At 32.5% G+C, this 19,439-nt stretch overlaps 1 protein-coding gene across 1 annotated transcript; it reads right to left on the bottom strand.

Moving 5' to 3' along the window:
* Positions 1 to 3,311: 3,311 nt before the first annotated feature.
* LOC134241879 (uncharacterized) lies at positions 3,312 to 9,238 on the bottom strand. The gene is made up of 8 exons (XM_062723897.1): positions 8,953 to 9,238; positions 8,642 to 8,745; positions 8,393 to 8,504; positions 8,130 to 8,227; positions 5,082 to 5,137; positions 3,953 to 4,030; positions 3,648 to 3,729; positions 3,312 to 3,563 (listed from the first exon to the last, which is right to left on the bottom strand). The coding sequence occupies exons 1-8, from the start codon at positions 9,236 to 9,238 to the stop codon at positions 3,363 to 3,365; spliced, it is 1,017 nt and encodes a 338-aa protein (XP_062579881.1). The 3' UTR covers positions 3,312 to 3,362.
* Between the last annotated feature and the right edge of the window lie 10,201 nt (positions 9,239 to 19,439).

Below are 19,439 nucleotides of genomic sequence, written 5' to 3'. Positions count from 1 at the left end.
TCAATTCTAATAATGAACGTGCCACTTTTTGACATAATTACTTTCTCAGTCATTTTGATTCATAGCAAACCATTAAAAAATATTTTTTAGCTGAAGTGCGTATTTTAAATATCTATTTCGTTTTCTTACTCTCTTAGAAAATCACTTATTTTCAACACTGTATTTCATTTTCCTAAGGCACATGAAAACTTTTAAGATATTAAGGTCAGGCGATACGTTTCTAAGATAACTGTTTTGTAAATCTTCGTAATATATACCTGGTATATAAAAACATTTAAAATTATAATTTTGCTTGTTAGTTCTAAACTGGCCCCTTATTGTCTTTAAACTTCTACAATGCTCAAATTTTTGATTTTGGCAATTTAAGGTATTTTCAAAAGGTTTATATAGGCAACACCATCCTCTGGTATCTTGCACAAATGTCTGAAAAGTAGGGTATCTTATTTTTTGTGAGTTAATTTGTAAAAGTACTATAACTTCAATGATAAAATCTTTAGAAAAATTATACATTATTTTGCAAGTTCTTATTGACAGGCATTTTTTATTTTAAAAAATTAGGCCATTATTTTTTTAAAATAAAATCGTCTACAGATTAATTAAAATTCCTTCTCCTATAGATCACCTGATCTCACCTCTGAAATTTTACAAAACTTACTCAAATGTACGAAGCATCCTAGGAGATGATTGTATCTTGTAAGAATGATCTGTCCATAAATAAAACAAACATATATATTTGATATATTTTTCGTAATGAATGAAATGCTAGAACTCTGTTTTGCACGAGAAGAAAATATATATTGTAGGGAGCTAAAAATAAATACTACAAATATGCATATTCTAGGAAAATTTTCATTATATAAAAAAAACTCACTTCTAAATATGTTATGAAGTTATATGCCATTCTGTTCCATGGGCTTTTTCAATCTTTCAGAAATATTATTTATATTTTTAAAAAAAACCATTAAATCTACATTTAAAGTTGAATGGCCTTATCAACTTTGCTATATTAATAATATTCTTTAAGACAAACAAAACGCCAAAATAAAGGACGTTTAAAATGCCTTTTATTTCGCTATTTTATGTACTATAAAAATAGAGTTAAACAAGGTAACTCAATTCCGCGGTACACGCAGTATTCTGCTCAAATGATTGCTTTGAGATTTTCCTCTATGAAGGCCTTGTCAAAATTTTAATGATTACATTACAATATGAAATTGTTGACCATTATTTGCACACTGAGTTGTCCACGGATTTTTCCGGATTTTTCACAAGGAGCACAAGTGGGGCACATACCTCTGATGTTTTGGAGTACCGTGTTTTCAGAACTCCTATTTTGTAATACATAAAGAAATGTTGTACTTTCTTAGCTTTCTCCTCCTCTCCTGGATTTTTACAAAATTTTACAAATTAAATGATGAACAAGGGTGCCTCTTTTAAATTGTGAGTTTTAAGGTCCTTGGAATCAAGGACTCTGATATCAGGACGGTGCCTTGATATTCAGTAAAAGAGAAAAATTCATTTACTTTAAGAAACTTCTTGCTTATTCATAATGAGCAACAGATTTCCCTTTCAAATTCCCGAAATTTATTCATTACATTGTGAAATCGGTTTTTAAAGAAAGATTTTCTATTGAATACACATACCGGTATGTATCAAGCATTTTTTATTGAATATAAAGTGAATCATTCAGTATTTCAAATATTTCTTCGAAACCATTCAAGCTTTGTGTCAGTTTCTGATGAGCAAACAAATTTTCCATTTAGCTGAGGAGTAGATGTATCTAAAACAAACAACTTTAATATATATGGTTCCACCACGTGTGAATGTGCGCGTTTTAAAACCTGTCAAGCAGTGTTAGGTCGAAGGTTAATCTATTTTAAGTGATTTCATAAATTAGCGTAATTATTTTTAAGTCTAGCTTGATTAATGAGAAATGTTCTAGCAGTAGTAACACATGTAAGTGTTATCACGTCTGACGAATTTTACCCATTACCGGTGTACACATTTCCAAATTATAATTATCATCATCTATTACCCTGAGTAAGGTTAGAACAATTTTTTGAGTTTAATGTTTTGACCGAAATATGCAAACACGCTTTATACATGTTTTAAGTGAAGGTGCAATATAATACTCGCATTTCAGAATTCACAAGAACGGGACATACTGCAGATGGGGCGCGATCTGATATTTTTATTTACGATCGATTGTACTAAGTCATAGAAAAAAAAATAAATCTCACTATAAAATAAGAATGATGTTTTTTTTCTTTCTAAATTTTAAAACGAGGAAAAGTAGAAATATGATCAATTTCGTCAATAAAATTTTGTAGATTGACATTTTTAAATTATCTATTTTCTTAATTAATTTATTATAAATACCATGATTACTAATGTCATAAAAGACAAATTGTGTGAACAATTACTAAATTGTGTATACTCTTACTAACTTTTATGCCAGGGTATTCTATTACTAGTACCTAGAAAGTTCTAGAAGATAAAAAAATATATACTAGTAATGTATAGAGACACCTTTTCTAACATTGCCAATAATATCAAAAAGCTTTTTTCTCATTCTATCAAATGCTGTAATATTTAATATTTGTCTTCCCGTCTGTCTACTTCCTTGTAATAAAAATTCCTCTAAATGTTTGTAAAGTAACCAATATATTATAATCGTAAGCTATTTTATGAAGATGTCCAATAAGTTGTGAACGAGTTTCAATTTCGCCTCAAGAAGACCCCAGTGACTTAAATATGGTTTTGATTTTTAAAAGTAAAAGCTTGTCTTTTGAAATCGTACCAAGTTTAAAACTTATTGTTTTTGCATGCAACTAACCAAGTCAGGCACATTTCTTGATTTTTTTTTTCGCTTTTAATATGTGTCTATTAATGTATTTATTATGCAATGTTAAATCTATATGATTTGGGGACATTATAATAATAATAAATAATAGTAATATTAACAAATTTATATGGCGTCTTGTTTAAAAAATACATTACTCTAAGACGCTGGGTGAACATTGTTTCAGTCACTGAAAAGCGTATAATATACAAATATTGAAAAATAAAAGCAATATTATGCATAAAATTAACGGATTTGAAACATACAGTGAATTCATATAGGCAATCCACTCCGTATTAGATAAAATTGACAAAAGGTCTGTGATTTAAAAAGGACAGTCCATCTCCTCTAATTTTATACCCTTATATGGAGTGATGATAAAACATCTAATATACAAATATTGAAAAAAAGAACGTTATGCATTAAATAGATGGACTTGAAACATGCAATGAATTCACTCACTTACTAGATGAAATGGACAAAAGGTCTGTGATGTAAGGGACAGTCATCTTCTCTTTATTTACTTATATGAAGTGATGACCTTGTTAAATGGGAGGTTGGGACATATTCGTGTACACATGATTTCCTCATCATTCTCCTCATCATACAGAGAATTATATCTTAAGTCCCCAATGGCTGCAGGAAGTGTCTTATAACTCCTTCCCATGAAACGCAGGTGACAATTGAGGCTTGGACTGTTAGCTGATTTCAGAGGATCGCCCTGTGTAAAGGAAAGAGTTTATTCTGTTTTGGTTCTTACTGGTATTTCAAACATTGCATGAATTTGAATTTCTGTGAAACTTACTTCAATTTCAAAGTGATGACAACCATTTTCATTTTTCACTGACACAACAAATGAACCACTTTCTGCTTTGCTTTCACTCATTCTTGAAAAACACTACACACTTAGGTTTTATAAACAAATCCATTCAAAAGAGAAGTAGTAGAAATTAAACAATACTTTTACATTTGGAAAATCAAAGTAGAGAGCAAGCAAAAAACAAGTCTATTTATTTCTAATCTTTAGAATAACAAATATTATCATTTTCATATATGCAGTATCTATCAATGTTTTGTAGTTGAATATTCGTGCAGATATTGTTGTCATACCTTACGAGATAGGTATTATCATTCTGGCTCTGTAGGATTTCATTTGCCTTTTCTCTGGACATTTCACCGGCAAACCAACTTCTCGTTGTTTTAAATATCGAAAATACAGAAACATTTTAATTTATTTAAAAAAAAATTATACAATTTTCTTTTTTTTAAGTTTAAAATAACAAAAATTGTGATTAGAGGTAAAATATCCCAAACATTCATTTTCATCAACAACAATATCAATAGAATCTAACGAAAAAACGAAAAATAGTTTAAAATATGAAGTTAAGCAAACTTTTTCGGAAATGAATATTATGTCTCATAATGATATGAAGATAATAATTTCAGACATTGAAAAAATAGATCTCAATTTTAACATTTTAAAGGAATTGAATACAAATGTTTGAGGAAAATTATTGCAAGTAAATAGCAAAAATATTGGCAATATATAAATATTGCATGTAGTTGAGTGTAACATTGAAAATTTACACCGGGGTGAAAATTTTCAATGTTACACTCAACTACATGCAATATTTATTATATTATACTGAAAATTTTATACAAATACATATAACAGTGAACCGTGCGCGCATAAATTCTGCGCAGTCGCTATTTTTGGAATATCACCCGTCGTCAAGCAATGTTGACTGTTGCTACGCAGGAGGATGTGGCTTCATTATTCAGCGGGTAATAGTGTTTTTTATCAAATGTTTCTCGACGAATCGGATTCAAGTAATTTACATGAAAGTATAATATTAAAAAAACATAAATCAATATTGTTACGTAGCTCATATTTGATTGAATGGGCTATATATGATAGTCCTCATTATTAAACTGTGAAAGGGCAATTTATTCCATTGCCTTGAATAATTTCCTTGGAAAATTATCAGTCTTATCAGAGGAACATTTCACCTTTTTTCTGTAATACATCAGAATAACCTTTGATAAGTTTGTCTAGAAAATCATAAATAAAGGAAGTAGACAACAGAAAACTATAAGTCCAGTTTGTCATAAATTTCATACAGATTTCTAAATAAGAAAACAGACACGTACGTATCAGATGTATCCATTGTATCTATTATATACAATCAAAGAAGGTGAATCTAATTTAGAAATTGTAGTACTACATGCATATACGTACCTGACTTTTTGATTTTTCATTCCCTTAGACACAGAGCTTTTGATTATTTCTTGCAGCTTAAAAGAAATAAAGCTCTCTATATTCAAACTATCAAAAAATTACCAAACGTAATCAAAAGTTTTGATTTTTTTAGAGACAAATAAAGGAATTATTATTCAACATTATTTTACAATTGGAAGTGGAACAACAGAATTGGCTGTAACACGCCGAACTGTCTATATTGGAAACAGACTTAAAGTAATTCTATTTTTAAAAAAATTCTGAACACATGGTACGTTAGCTGGAATAGAATGAAAAAGTAAAGCAAACAATAACCAATCTCTAAAAAATCTATAAACAATATAAATCTGTAAAAAGGAAAGGGGGCCTAAAACACGGACCCCTGGAAATTGCTGAGGTACGTGGGATCAGATGACTAGGAGGAGTAAGCATCCCCTGCTAATAATAATAATAATAATAATACCGATTAGTGCGAGCACTAGTCTTCCTCGGGGCCTTCTTTAAAACATTTATACAATGCATATACACAATAAATAGAATTACAATTATGAGACAATAAAAATCAAGTGTATGTAACAAAGTATTAAAACATCGACATTTCAATATATATAGAGAGAAGAACAAAAAATCATATAGAATCATTGCGTTTCATCAGCAGAAAATTTTCAACATTTCTTTTAAATATTGCCAGGGATTGGGACTTCCTGATATTACTTGGTAACTCATTCCGGATAATAACCCCTGAATATTGTAAAGAATTTTTAAATAAGTTCGTTTTATATTTTGGTAATCTAAGTTCTGAATTTGTTTCTGAGCGTAACGTGTATGATCCAGAACTTTGAAATTCAAAAAGATTATGCATATAACCGGGAGACATACCATTAAATATTTTGAACATTAGAATGCTTTTCTGTAAATATAAAAGTTCATAAACAGTTAGCCAACCTAAAGTGTTAAATAAAGGCGTTGAAGGTGTATCAAATTTTTCATTTAAAATAATCCTAGCTGCTCGTTTTTGTAATCTGTAGATTCTATCCATATGTGTTTGAGGACAATTGCCCCAAATGGATAGACAATATAAAATTGATGGTAGAATAAAAGCATTATAAAACAGTTTTCTAGTATGCATTGGAAGAAACCTTTTAATTTTTCGTAAAGTAAATAATTTATATGTAAGAGTTTTGCAAACTGCATCTACATGACAAGTATATTGAAGATTATGATCAATGTGAACACCTAATAATTTTTGCATCTCTACGTTTTCTAGGGGCTGGCCGGAAAGTTGCAGATGAAAATTAACGTTTTCTAATTTAGATTTCTTTTGTTGTGTTCCCATTAACATACATTTTGTTTTATCAGTATTTATAATCATCTGATTTTGTTGACACCATTTTTGTATCTGACAGAGTTCATGATTAAGAGTTGTTTCAATACGTGAAAGATTATTACCATGAAAATGCATTGTAGTGTCATCAGCAAACATATCAATATTACAATGTTCAACACACAATGGTAAATCATTAATATACAATAGAAACAACAAAGGAACTAAAATAGAGCCCTGTGGCACACCTGCTGTGACTGGCAGTGATTCAGATGTGTACGCACCAATTTTAACACTTTGGGTTCGATCATATAAGTATGATTGAAAGCATTTAATTGATATTGGATCGAAGTGATAGCATTTAAGTTTTCTAATGAGCATATCATGATTAACAAGATCAAATGCTTTAGTAAAATCCAGATAGGTAATGCCAATAAAATTCCCTTGATCTATTGCATGCAGCCAGTTATCAGTTAGTTTTGTGAGAGCTGTCTGACACGAATGAAGATCTCGAAATCCAGATTGTGCTTTAATTAATAAATCAAAGTGAGAAGTAAAGATACGTATATTTTCTGCTACATGCTTCTCTAAAACTTTCGATATAGTTGGTAAAATTGAGATTGGGCGATAGTTTCCTGGGTCTGATTTATCTCCCTTTTTAAACAGGGGGGATACTTTTGCGACCTTTAACTGTGAAGGAAAAGATCCCTTGATAATGCTAACGCCATTGAACCATGTGTGTTGATCACGTAAGCCCTTACAAAAGGTATGAAATATGTCAGCTAAAAAACGACACAATAAATGATAGGTTACTAGTATATTTGCTAACGAGTTCATTATGTTGACCTCGTTTTACGAAATGCTGACTTTAAAGAAGTTAATTAAAATTCCTTTGACATCAACTTATCTTTCAGTAGTCGGTATTCAGCATACTCAGAGGAGGCTCTTAAGTATTGCATTATTTGGGAGTGATGAGCGCCATTTATGAATACGTGATAAGCAACGTCTTAAAAGTTATATTCGGCTTTGAAAGAAATTTAAGTATTGCTGATTACATGTATAGATAATTTTTAATTTCTGTGTTTATTTGAAGGGAATTTTAGTCACTATTGTCAACTGATAACTGGTACATGTATATCTATATGTACTATGTCACGAATAAGGAATTGTCGTTAAAAAAACACCCACATACGTAAACAAAATAAAGAAAAATGTCTCAACGACTAATTCAAAACGACATAATAAAGAAATGATAAATATTTTGATCTTTTATTCCGCCTAACTCTAAATCCAGATAATCGTTCATTCGCAGATAACGTTACCTCATTATCTGGGGTTATGTTATATTGAAGCATGTCATTTTGAACATATCGATAAATATTTACATCCACATAATATTATCTCCATTCCTTAAAAATCACGGTCTTTATCAATAAATATTTCCTTTTCTTCTTTCGTTTTTTCTGATAACTCTTTGAAAAATACTTGAGTTCATTTCTTCATATTTCTACCGGATCTATCATTGATACATAGCATACGCTAAACTGCTAACTATACAGTGATTCCTAAATCATCCAAAGAAAGCATTTTCTTACATGTAATTCAAAATCACTAAAATCTTAAACCATTATTTTTTTTTTACATTAAAACTTCTCAAAGAAGAAATGCAAGTATTATTTTCATAAAGATATGCTCAAAATATATTTTCTTTCGACAATTCATACGTGTTGAATGAGAAGACATCTTCCATCACGGTCAGACTTTATGGGACCAAAGAATCTGACGACGGTCAGTAAGTCTGCAAGGTCAACTTCTGCATCATCTGTCAAAAATTAACAATTCTTACTATTGCTTTGATGTTTCTTAGACCTTTCCTCGACCCATACAAATATCTTGCAATTTTACCTATACAAATATATTTCGAGAAATTCAGAGCCAAGCATTGCAAGGTTATCTATTGAAATATTAACTATTCCCTGTTTATTACCTCTGTTGCTGACACCAAGGAGGGTTTTGAATAGGAATATGGTCTGTTTACTTTTAAGTCCATCTTCGTGTGGAAATTCTTCCTTTAATTTTTCAATGAATTTGATCCAAAACTAAAGGAAGTTTAAACTTTTATTTAGAAATCAAGGCTTTGAGGTTAATATATATACGATATATGTACATGTAATAAGTCATGTATATATTGCTATTTAACATAGTTATTCACCGAAAAATAAATCTGTTTTCTCACCTTGGAATGACATTTATTTTGATTTCCACCACGAACAACTTTGTCCCACAAATCGACCGTTTTTCTGGATGAAAATATGCCTCTTAAAAGCTTGCAAGTATCGCCTTTAAAAAAAGAGGAAACAATTTTATACATATTTAAAATATAGTTCTTAAACAGAATAACTTTTTGTTGAAAAAAGACTATTATCAGATTTGTATATGATTATCCAAGATTGAAATCAAAATTTGAATTTGAAACAAAATTTGATTATAGATTAAATGTTTAGCATACTTTAAAAAAAATCGTTTCCAATTAAATTTCTGACTTACAATCTGGCAGTTCTGATGCATGGCTGCTATTTGAACTGCTACTGAAGGACCTTTCAAGACGGGCGGCGTTACTAAGGGCGTCCTGGTCATGAGGAACATTGTCGGCCACGGGGTAGTGGTTGTTATCCAACTCTGTGTTTTCCAGGGATATTTCATAATCGCCAGTTTGATATATTGTTAAGTTATTCATCACTGTTGCTACATTGTCATCTGTCGCATTTTCATCTGTATTGTTTTCTTCTCTTCCGTTGTGTAAGGAGTCTTGCACATTAACCCCTCCATCCATATTTTTGTTTGGAGGAAAGCAATCGTCCTGTTACTTGGTCGATACTTTCTGGTTTCCCGGCTATTTCTACTGGTAGCTCTGTTTTATTATTTTGATTCGGTTTCAGAATGAAACGAAAGTTATACCTGTAGATTTAACAGCGTTATCGAGATCTTTTGTATTCACATCTGTGCTTGCCGACAATTTGTATTTTATCTACAAGTATGAAGGAAAATGCAATGACGTGTATCTATTTATATCAAATTCTGTTGAAACTTAAACAGCTGTTGTCATAAAGATCCATTTTACTTTTTACTATATTATATATATATTTTTTGCATCATCTCGCCGTTAGAATTCGGATATTTGGCATTAAAAATCTGACACATAAAATATTCGTAATGAGCCATTACTGGAGTATATGATTGAAGTACAATTCATTACCGGCCGCCAGGAGGCGGTCGGTTATATGATATGAAAGTTTTAAGTCGCCGTGCGTTTCTGCGGAGTTAGAACAATTTGAATAAAAAATATTTAACATTCATGTAATAGAATATTAAGAAAGAGTGTCTGAATGTAAATTAAAAACGCATAATAATCATCACACTAAAATTTTATGAATAATGGGTTAAATGTTTCATCCAATCCTGATTGACAAATTCCTACGTAACTGAAGTGCGGAGAAATAAGCACACATGTTGGGCATAGTCTAAAGCAAGGACCGCGTTATATGATTGCCTTAACAAATTTTACTTTTTCTACTTCAACAGGATTTGTTGTATATATAATTTAAAATGACGTGTAAATATAAATACACAATGTACTTTTAATATGGAAAATTTTCAAAATCATGACTTAATCTTAATTTATTATCAGACAGAATATTAGGAGATTTTTCTCCAACAGACAAGGATAAAGCGCGTTTTACAACATGCCAAGCCTTTTCCCGCCACATCTCACACCAAAACAAGACAGAGAAGAAATGTAGTGGCGGATCTGGAGGGAGTTGGGGGTTTCAACATCCTCTGAGCGAGCGAGGAGCCCCATATAGTTGTTACGTTTTATTTAATGTTAAACTATCTCTAGTTAGATAAGTTGAAACGTTAGTTTTAATGGTTAAGTGTTAAAACTACTTAAACATCAAACTTCCGCCAGAGTTCGTTAACAGTACCAATTAAACTTACTGGGTGCGGGGACGCAGAGGGCTAAGAGTAAGTTGCTTAAATACATTGTACATGTAGCAATGTACATGTATTATGTACTGAAGAAAATCCTGGGATGTCGCATTCAAATGTTTAATGTCACAGGGATATATTAATAAACAGATAAATATAAGAATTCAGTTTCTAATTTATTATATTATGAAAGAATTAATTAATTGGTATGCGGCCGATTTTTGACGCTTGCGTCAATATGTTTCTTGTATATGTATGATATATATCATATATGTTTTCATGTATAGAGAAAACGAACGATATTTAAATAAATCTAATGAATCATATGGCGATAACGAACAGTATTCAAGATCAAAGATCCATAAAACAATACAAAATAGGAGCAAAGCAAACACAGACCTCCGAAACATCAGAGCGGGATCAGGTGCCATGGAGGAGTGAGCATCCCCTGCCGACCGGTCACACCCGCCGTGTGCTCCTTGTCATGTTCGGGAAATAACGGGAAAATCCGTCCTCAATTCAGTGTATAAATTATGGACTAACAATGAGTATAAAAAACGTCAGTTAGCATTCGACTCAATGATAAATTGTACTTGCTGACAAGGTCATTGTATTGACCATAGAACTTACGAAATGAGGACTTTAAACGAGACAGCTGAAATTCTTGTTTCATCAACTTGTTTGTTAATAATTTACCTCGTTTTAGAAATTGCTCATAGATGCATCATCCATGCAAGTTTGGTTCAGGTAGGGCTTATAGTTACTTGGGAATGAAAATGTAGGTCAGATCCAGCATCCGAAGCAAGTCTGGTAGTGTCCATCCCTAGATGCATCATCCGTGCAAGTTTGGTTTGGGTAGGGCTTATAGTTCCTTGGAAATGGACCTGCACCAAAAACTTTAACCTGGTCACTCATCTGGAAAATATAGGTCAGATCCAGCATCCGAAGCAAGTCTGGTAGTGTCCATCCTTAGATGCATCATCCATACAAGTTTGGTCCAAGTAGGGCTTACATTTCCTTAGGAATGAACCTGCTCCAAAAACTTTAACCTGGTCACTCATCTGGAAAATGTAGGTCAGATCCAGCATCTGAAGCAAGTCTTGTAGTGTTCAACCCTAGATGTATCATCCGTGTAAGTTTGTATCAACATGTGAAGTTTGATAACACCATTTTGAATGGTATGTTTAAAACTGAGCTAAACACTAATTTAAGAAAAGTGGTGAGGTCAAGGTCAAAGGAAAGGTCAAGGTCAAATTTAGGAATTTCATCTCATGTATTAAAATTCAAAAGCTTTAAATTATTTAGAAATTTGAATTATTAAGTGTTACAGACCAACAATAATGACCATTATAGGGTCAAGGTCAAGAGGTCAAATTCGGTGGTACATAAGAACGATCTTGTCAAAAGAATGTGAAACCCACAGTGCCACCCACTCAAAATTTATGACAGGTTAATGTTTCTGCAGACAAACAGACAGATGGACGGATAGGGTAAAAACTTTATACATGTACCCCCTAATCTTTGATTCCAGGGGCATAAAAAAAACAAATAACATATCTCAATAGTAACTAATCTTTAATTGATTGATGTTTTGCAGTATATAATTTACATGCAAAGAAGACATTTTTCTTTTGTATAAATTCACAAAATTACCACATGAAATGAAAAAAAAAAATGGAGATAAAGCTCACATCTTTGGTGCAAAAACTAAGTTCATGACAAATGCAAGGGTTATGACATGAATCAACAATGGTTGATCATCATTCTCATAGACCTATAAATTGAATATGTCTTGAGAACAAATAATTTCCTTTTTTAAGAGAACTCAAAGTTCAAAAGAACTTGACATATATGAGAGAATTATAGACAGGGCAAATATTTAAGATTTATACCTCATGTCGTATTTAAAATGTCAAAACATCAATACAGGGTCAAGTTTGAATTCCATCATTTGGAAAGGTTTCTCAAGATTAAACATTTAAACCTACAGTATGTCCTGAGAATTTTGACTTTAACCTTTGAACTTTTCATCTGAGCTAGTTATTTACTACTTGGGGAGTACCAGTCTACAAAATTTGATGTGTCAAGAAAAAAAAATTATTAAATTATATTGAGAGGGAAAAAAATCATCCTTAGGCTAGCTTTGCCCAGATTTGTTTGAACCTAGCTTGACCTTTAATCTTAATGACCTCAAAATCAATAAGAATCATCTACTATTTAATGGAAATATTTTCCTATTTTCAAAATAATTAATACTTCTTGATCTTTGACATTGTGACTTCAAAACTCGGATTTTAGGCCATCTACTCCATAAGATGTGTATCAGGTGTACATTAATAAATTTGGTTGATTTCTGTTTGATACTGACAGACCAATATGTGCAGAACCAATATCTTTAATTTTTTAAAAGAGGGAGGGTGAAAATTTGATGCTCAAACTGCCTTTTGTACGAAGAAGTTATCTAGAATAAAATATGATAAAAACTTAACACATAAAAAATATAATATCACCATTTTACTACATCACATAGTTTATAAACATAATACCAGGTACATTAAATAATTGAAAATTACATACACACACAGTTAACCAATTAATAATTGTTCACAATATACAGCTGATTTCTTCATTCTACAAAAGTTACATAAAAGAGGGATTCTTCTTATATTTATCATAAAAAATAATAAAAAATAATTAAATTTTGATAAGTTGAAGAACACAATATAATCCAGTACATTAATGTACTGGTATTAAATTTGACCTAGCTATTTTTCATCTATTTTCTTTAATTTTTATGCAGTATTTTTTTTTTATATGCTTCCTATATATATTCAAATTTGTCTTATTTTCACATATGATGAAGATACAACATGATATAAGCATCAAAAATATTGAAATCACTCTTTACCAATTTTTTTTTTCAGAAGCTAGCAAAATTATAATTAGGTACTCAAACTGCCTTTTGAACAAATAAGTTTTCTAAGGAAAAATGAGATAAACTTGTCATAAAAAATATAATCTCATGTTACTACATCACATAGTTTACAAACATTTATACATAAAACAACTGATAATTACATATCCTACAGTTAACTTAAATTAATAATTATTCACAATATACAGCCAATTTCTTCATTCTACAAAATTTACATTTAAGACAGATTCTTAATTCTTATAGCTATCATAATTATTGAAAATTAATGAACTTTTGATAAGATGAACACAATATTAACAAAGTACACGTATCACTTTTAGATTTAATTTGACCATTTCATTTATTTTTATTCTATTTTTAAGGTATATATTATTTTATTTTCATATGCTTCCTATATTTAAATTCTTCTTATTTTCAGATATGGTGAAGATACAAAATGATACAAATTAACATTAAATCTGTTCTAATACATGTACTACTAGATTGCAAGCTTTCAGAGGGTAGCAAGATTATACTTTGTTTGGGAAATCTTTTTTATTTGATATACATGCATGTATTTTAAAACTCCAGTTCATTATGGTAATTTCTTTTAATCTTAATTTTATTGTTTCAAAATATTAGATAATTTTTTTGTTCTTTAGTTATTTAAAGAAGCAGAAAGGGATATTTTTATAAGCTACAGTTTATCAAACTCAGTTTATTTATTTCTATTCAAAGTTGTACAAAAATATTTTGAATAATTCAATAGTCAATAGACAGAAACCAGACAAGAATCCCTCCTCAAAAAGAACTCAAGATCCTAATGATCTTTGCACAGAAATTATATAAATATTCATATTACAATCATAAAAAAATTACACATACTAAATATCATAAAAAATATACAAAAATAGATGCTAGCCCTTTTAAACTTTATAATAATGTGTAGTGCCAAGGAAAGAACATTAACAATTTATTATCAAATAATAGTTTGTCATATCTGAAATAAATCAAAACTCTAAGAGCTACTGTGAGCAATGAGCTCACAAAATGATACCCCCGCCTCCCATATGAATATAATGGCAGTGTCCATGTTTTGCTATGGGAAGCCCAAAATAAGTGTAAGATCAAAAAGTAAAATAGGAGGTGTACAATGGGATTATGTAAATAATAAAGATTCTCTGAAAGTCTCATCAAATTTCATTCAGTGGTATAAGAGGAGTTGCGGATAAGAGATATGGGTACCCCAAAGCATAACAGTAGGATAGACATCCCAATTACATGTACTATATACCCTCCCGAGGTATGATAAATGTCAAAAACATGCAAAATATATTTCAATTTAAACGCACCCAAACAATCACTCACTTTAACAACATGAATCCCTAAATCCCATGTGGAAATCAAAACTTGGGAAGGCATCACCTACAATACAGAGCTCCCATCCTTGGGCAATAAAGATGCTAGCGCTGTATATATATGTGGATTGTAGTTCAAAATGGTATGTATACTTCAATGCCAACTTGCATGAGACACACATGCAGTTATATTTTCTGGAGGTCACCTTGACCTTTACCCTGGCTGTATCAATTGGTGTTTTATGACTGCAACTTTAGTGTAAATGATAGGCATCAAACAGAGAGAGCAAATAGCAGCAAGGTCACTCGATATGAAAATTTTTTGTAACTTTAGACAAAGTAAAATTCACAACAATTATAGCTAGGACACAATATGATATATACTAACTGGGTCACATTAGATCACATATACATTTAATTTTTTATCCTTAATTGCATGCATGCATTTCCACAGAGGAAAATGGTAATATCGAATCAAATTGCCTGTTAAATACATTTTAAACATTAATAGAACACAGCTAGAGCAAATGAAAACTTTATCAAATGTTCAAAACTGTAATGCCTCCTTTAAACCTCCCAAATCCTCTCTCAATGTAGTGGATCAAATAAATATAACAAAATATTGAACATACTACTAACCACTATACACTGTAAATTCATCCATTACTAAAAATATAGTCTCTGTTAACTTCAAAATTCAGATATACTTGCTGAACATTAATTATAATGGTCACTAGAAATGAAGTTTCAAATGATTTTCCACAAATCTGTCCCAGCATACTTTAATCTAAACATATACAAAGGCAATCCAAGAAGTCTGCGAAATATATATTCTACCTGCTGACTGGTCAAATTCTTTATTCTGCATGAAAAAAGGATGTCTACAGTACCCATATTCCTAAAGGTCACAGTGACCTATATATATGTCCTGACCCACCATCTTCAACATCAAATGATTTCTAAATCAATTATCTTAAGAATTATATATAAGCATAGTCAGATCACTGCACAATATGAACAAATAAAACATTATTCAAAGGTTTAAGCATATTCTAAAGTGTGATAGGTCATTATGTAACCAATTCTATGAATGCAACAAAAAGCCTCATGTCGATCTGCAAATACATCAACAGTCAAAGATCAAAAAGACCTTGCTATAATGATCAATTCTGGCAAAATAAACAGGTCATTGTGACCTAAAAGGAGGTATTATTATGCAAGTCTATATTTGTACATACTAGTTATCCCTAAAATTCATCAAGAGATAGGGTCTTCATTGGAAATGAAATATACATGTAATCCAAAATGGTAAGCAGCAACGAGAGCCAATTCTAGAAAGAGGTAAGTCTTGTGACCTACTTTAGGGGTCTGTTATTCCTCCACTTTGATATGGTATGAATAAGGAGTATGAACCCATGTCAGAAAGACAACATAATTCATGCTAACTAAAAATTTTCAAGAACACATAAACCCCATAAAAACAATTAAAGCACACACCGTTTTAGCATCCAAGAAAATCTCAGTGCATAAACATGTCATCTCACTGGCCTAGGTTTCTATAATCCTTAATAGTTTACATAGTTTCCACAGTGGAAGCTAGCAATTAAGAAATCTGAGGGAAACTACTATGTTCCATTTCATAAAAACCAGAATATACGTACAACATAAACCCATAGCAAATGACAACTACCTAACAGTCCTCAAAGAAATCATGCTTATATAATCATGGCTGCCGCTAATAGTTTTAAAGGTACATGTAGATACAATACTTCAACATTTACTCATAGAAATACTGTAATGTTAACCCTTAGCTTCCCCAAATACAAGACCCCAGGCTACTCTTCAATGCAGTGCAACAAATGCACACAAAAAATGCTCAACATAGTTACTTGACTTTTTAGTGACATGTACTGATGTATAAAGAGTTCCTTAATGTAGCAGGAGGCCAAACCCCATGCCCTCTCTAAAATGATGTTGTGCCCCACATCCTCTCAAAACCCCTCCCACCATCCTTGGAATCCCAATACTGGCTAGCACTGCGAGTCTCACAACTCCTCCCACCATCCCAATACTGGGTAGCACAGCAAGTCTCACAACCCCTCCCACCATCCCAATACTGGGTAGCACTGCAAGTCTCACAACCCCTCCCACCATCCCAATACTGGGTAGCACTGCAAGTCTCACAACCCTCCCACCATCCCAATACTGGGTAGCACTGCGAGTCTCACAACCCTTCCCACCATCCCAATACTTGGTTACACTGCAAGTCTCACAACCCTTCCCACCATCTCAATCTCAATACTGGGTAGCACAGCAAGTCTCACAACCCCTCCCACCATCCCAATACTGGGTAGCACTGCAAGTCTCACAACCCCTCCCACCATCTTAATCATCTCACAACCCCTCCCACCATCCAAATACTGGCTAGCACTGCAAGTCTCAAACCCCTCCCACCATCTTAATATTGGCTAGCACAGCAAGTCTCACAACCCCTCCCACCATCCCAATACTGGCTAGCACTGCAAGTCTCACAACCCCTCCCACCATCCCAATACTGGCTAGCACTGCAAGTCTCACAACCCCTCCCACTATCTCAATACTGGCTAGCACTGCAAGTCTCACAACCCCTCCCACCATCCCAATACTGGCTAGCACTGTGAGTCTCACAACCCCTCCCACCATCCTAATACTGGCTAGCACTGCAAGTCTCACAAACCCTCCCACCATCCCAATACTGGCTAGCACTGCAAGTCTCAAACCCCTCCCACCATCCCAATACTGGCTAGCACTGCAAGTCTCAAACCCCTCCCACCATCCCAATACTGGCTAGCACTGCAAGTCTCACAACCCCTCCCACCATCCCAATACTGGCTAGCACTGCAAGTCTCAAACCCCTCCCACCATCCCAATACTAGCTAGCACTGCAAGTCTCACAACCCCTCCTACCATCCCAATACTGGCTACCACTGTGTTACCTACGATGAGATAAATAAACACAATATCCCATGGATTCTACTAAAGATAAGTTCCAATATCCAAGTCTTACAGTGGAAATATATTATCCAAAATGGGAAATGGCTGTGAACCAATTCTAGAAAAAGGTAAGTCCTTAATTAATTGTGACCTACTTTAGGGGTATATTGTATCCTCAGTTGTGATGTTATGAATAAGAGTATGAACCCATGTCAGAAATTCAACATATTCATGCTAACTAAAAATTTTCAAGAACACATAAACCCCATAAAAACAATTAAAGCACACACCGTTTTAGCATCCAAGAAAATCTCAGTGCATAAACATGTCATCTCACTGACTCAGGCTTCAAACCTTAATAGTTTACACAGTTTCCACAGTGAAAACTGGCAATTAAGAAATATGAGGATACTAGTACATATATGTTCTATTTAACGGTAATAACCTAGCACAAACACCAAGCAAAAGAAATCTTTACTTAACTGTTCTACAAGAAGTGCATGATGCCAAATCAGGGCATATAGATTCATGGCAGATTTGAAATATAGTATGCTTGCATTTAAAAGACTTGTTGACACTAATTTGAACTGTGAGAACATAAGAGATGTTCAAATGTTTCGGTTTATAACCAAAACCAGCCATACTCTTATCATGAATACGTTATACAGCATAGTATCTGTACCAGCACCAGAGGTGCATACATAGAGTTTGATAAGCTTAATTCCATATTATACTACTCTAATGTAAACACTTTGCCTTTCCTCAAACAGGAATAGATTTGTGCATATAAAGATCAATATCCCATCACCCAATTATTTATATTCAAAAACTTAGCTTCCCAAAGCAATGGGACTAATAGGGAAATCAAACACTCAACAGTTACTTAAATGGCCATTTTATCTGTACTCCCTACTTCAAGAGGGCCTCATAAACATTCTGCTTATTTAACTTGCTGGTTTAGTGAGTATAATTAAGCCATCCAAAAATTGGATAGAATTGCTGAGAATTCAGGAGCTAACTACTGTAACAATACATCCAGGACACCCATACTTTGAAATATAACTTCTGTAAACCTGGTCCTCGCTGAATGAAATCAGTTCATACAATGGATGTCACAGGTGTGAAAATTATAAATGCTTAAATTTATGTACATTTTTGGAAGTCATTATGACTTATAATTAATAATGCTATGACACACTTTGACCTCAACATTAAGTGACAAGGTCATTTACAGTAAGACTGACAGGTTAATATACTAGATGGCATCAAACAGCAATAGGGGCTAAACTTTTAAATGGATGCAAGTCATTGTGACTTAAGGGTAAATCATGACAGCCCATTTTTACTTCCATATGAATTGGGAGCATGAGCCCAGGTCAGAAAGGCAAAAAATTCATGCTAACTAAAAATTTTCAAGGACACAAACTCAAAACCACTAAATGATATGCACACACCGTTTTAGCATCCAAGAAAATTTCAGCGCACAAACTTTGTTACCTCACTGGCTCAGGTTTTGCACACACTGTGGAAATTTAAGAAATATGATGTATATGCTCTGTGTAATTAAGACAAGAATACATCACAAAGCCAGAGCAAATGAAAACTTGATGATGTCCTCTGAGGTAGTGATGCTGATTCAGGGCATATTACACCATTATGAGTGAACGAAAATGGTACCAAGATGAGGTGCATCACTATCAGAATACCCAAATAGTACTGTACTGATACCATTAGTGCTTAGAGTTTAATTTATATGCCTTCATGTTGAAATAATATTAAAGGATGCATCACAGGACCTAGTT

This window comes from Saccostrea cucullata, unplaced genomic scaffold, assembly GCF_032062105.1.
Source record: "Saccostrea cucullata isolate Sc308-1 unplaced genomic scaffold, CSIRO_AGI_Scuc_v1 ctg17712, whole genome shotgun sequence".
NCBI classification, from domain to species: Eukaryota; Metazoa; Mollusca; class Bivalvia; order Ostreida; family Ostreidae; genus Saccostrea; species Saccostrea cuccullata.
Note: the sequence above shows the minus strand (reverse complement) of the source record. Positions and strands in the feature narration are given on the sequence as shown.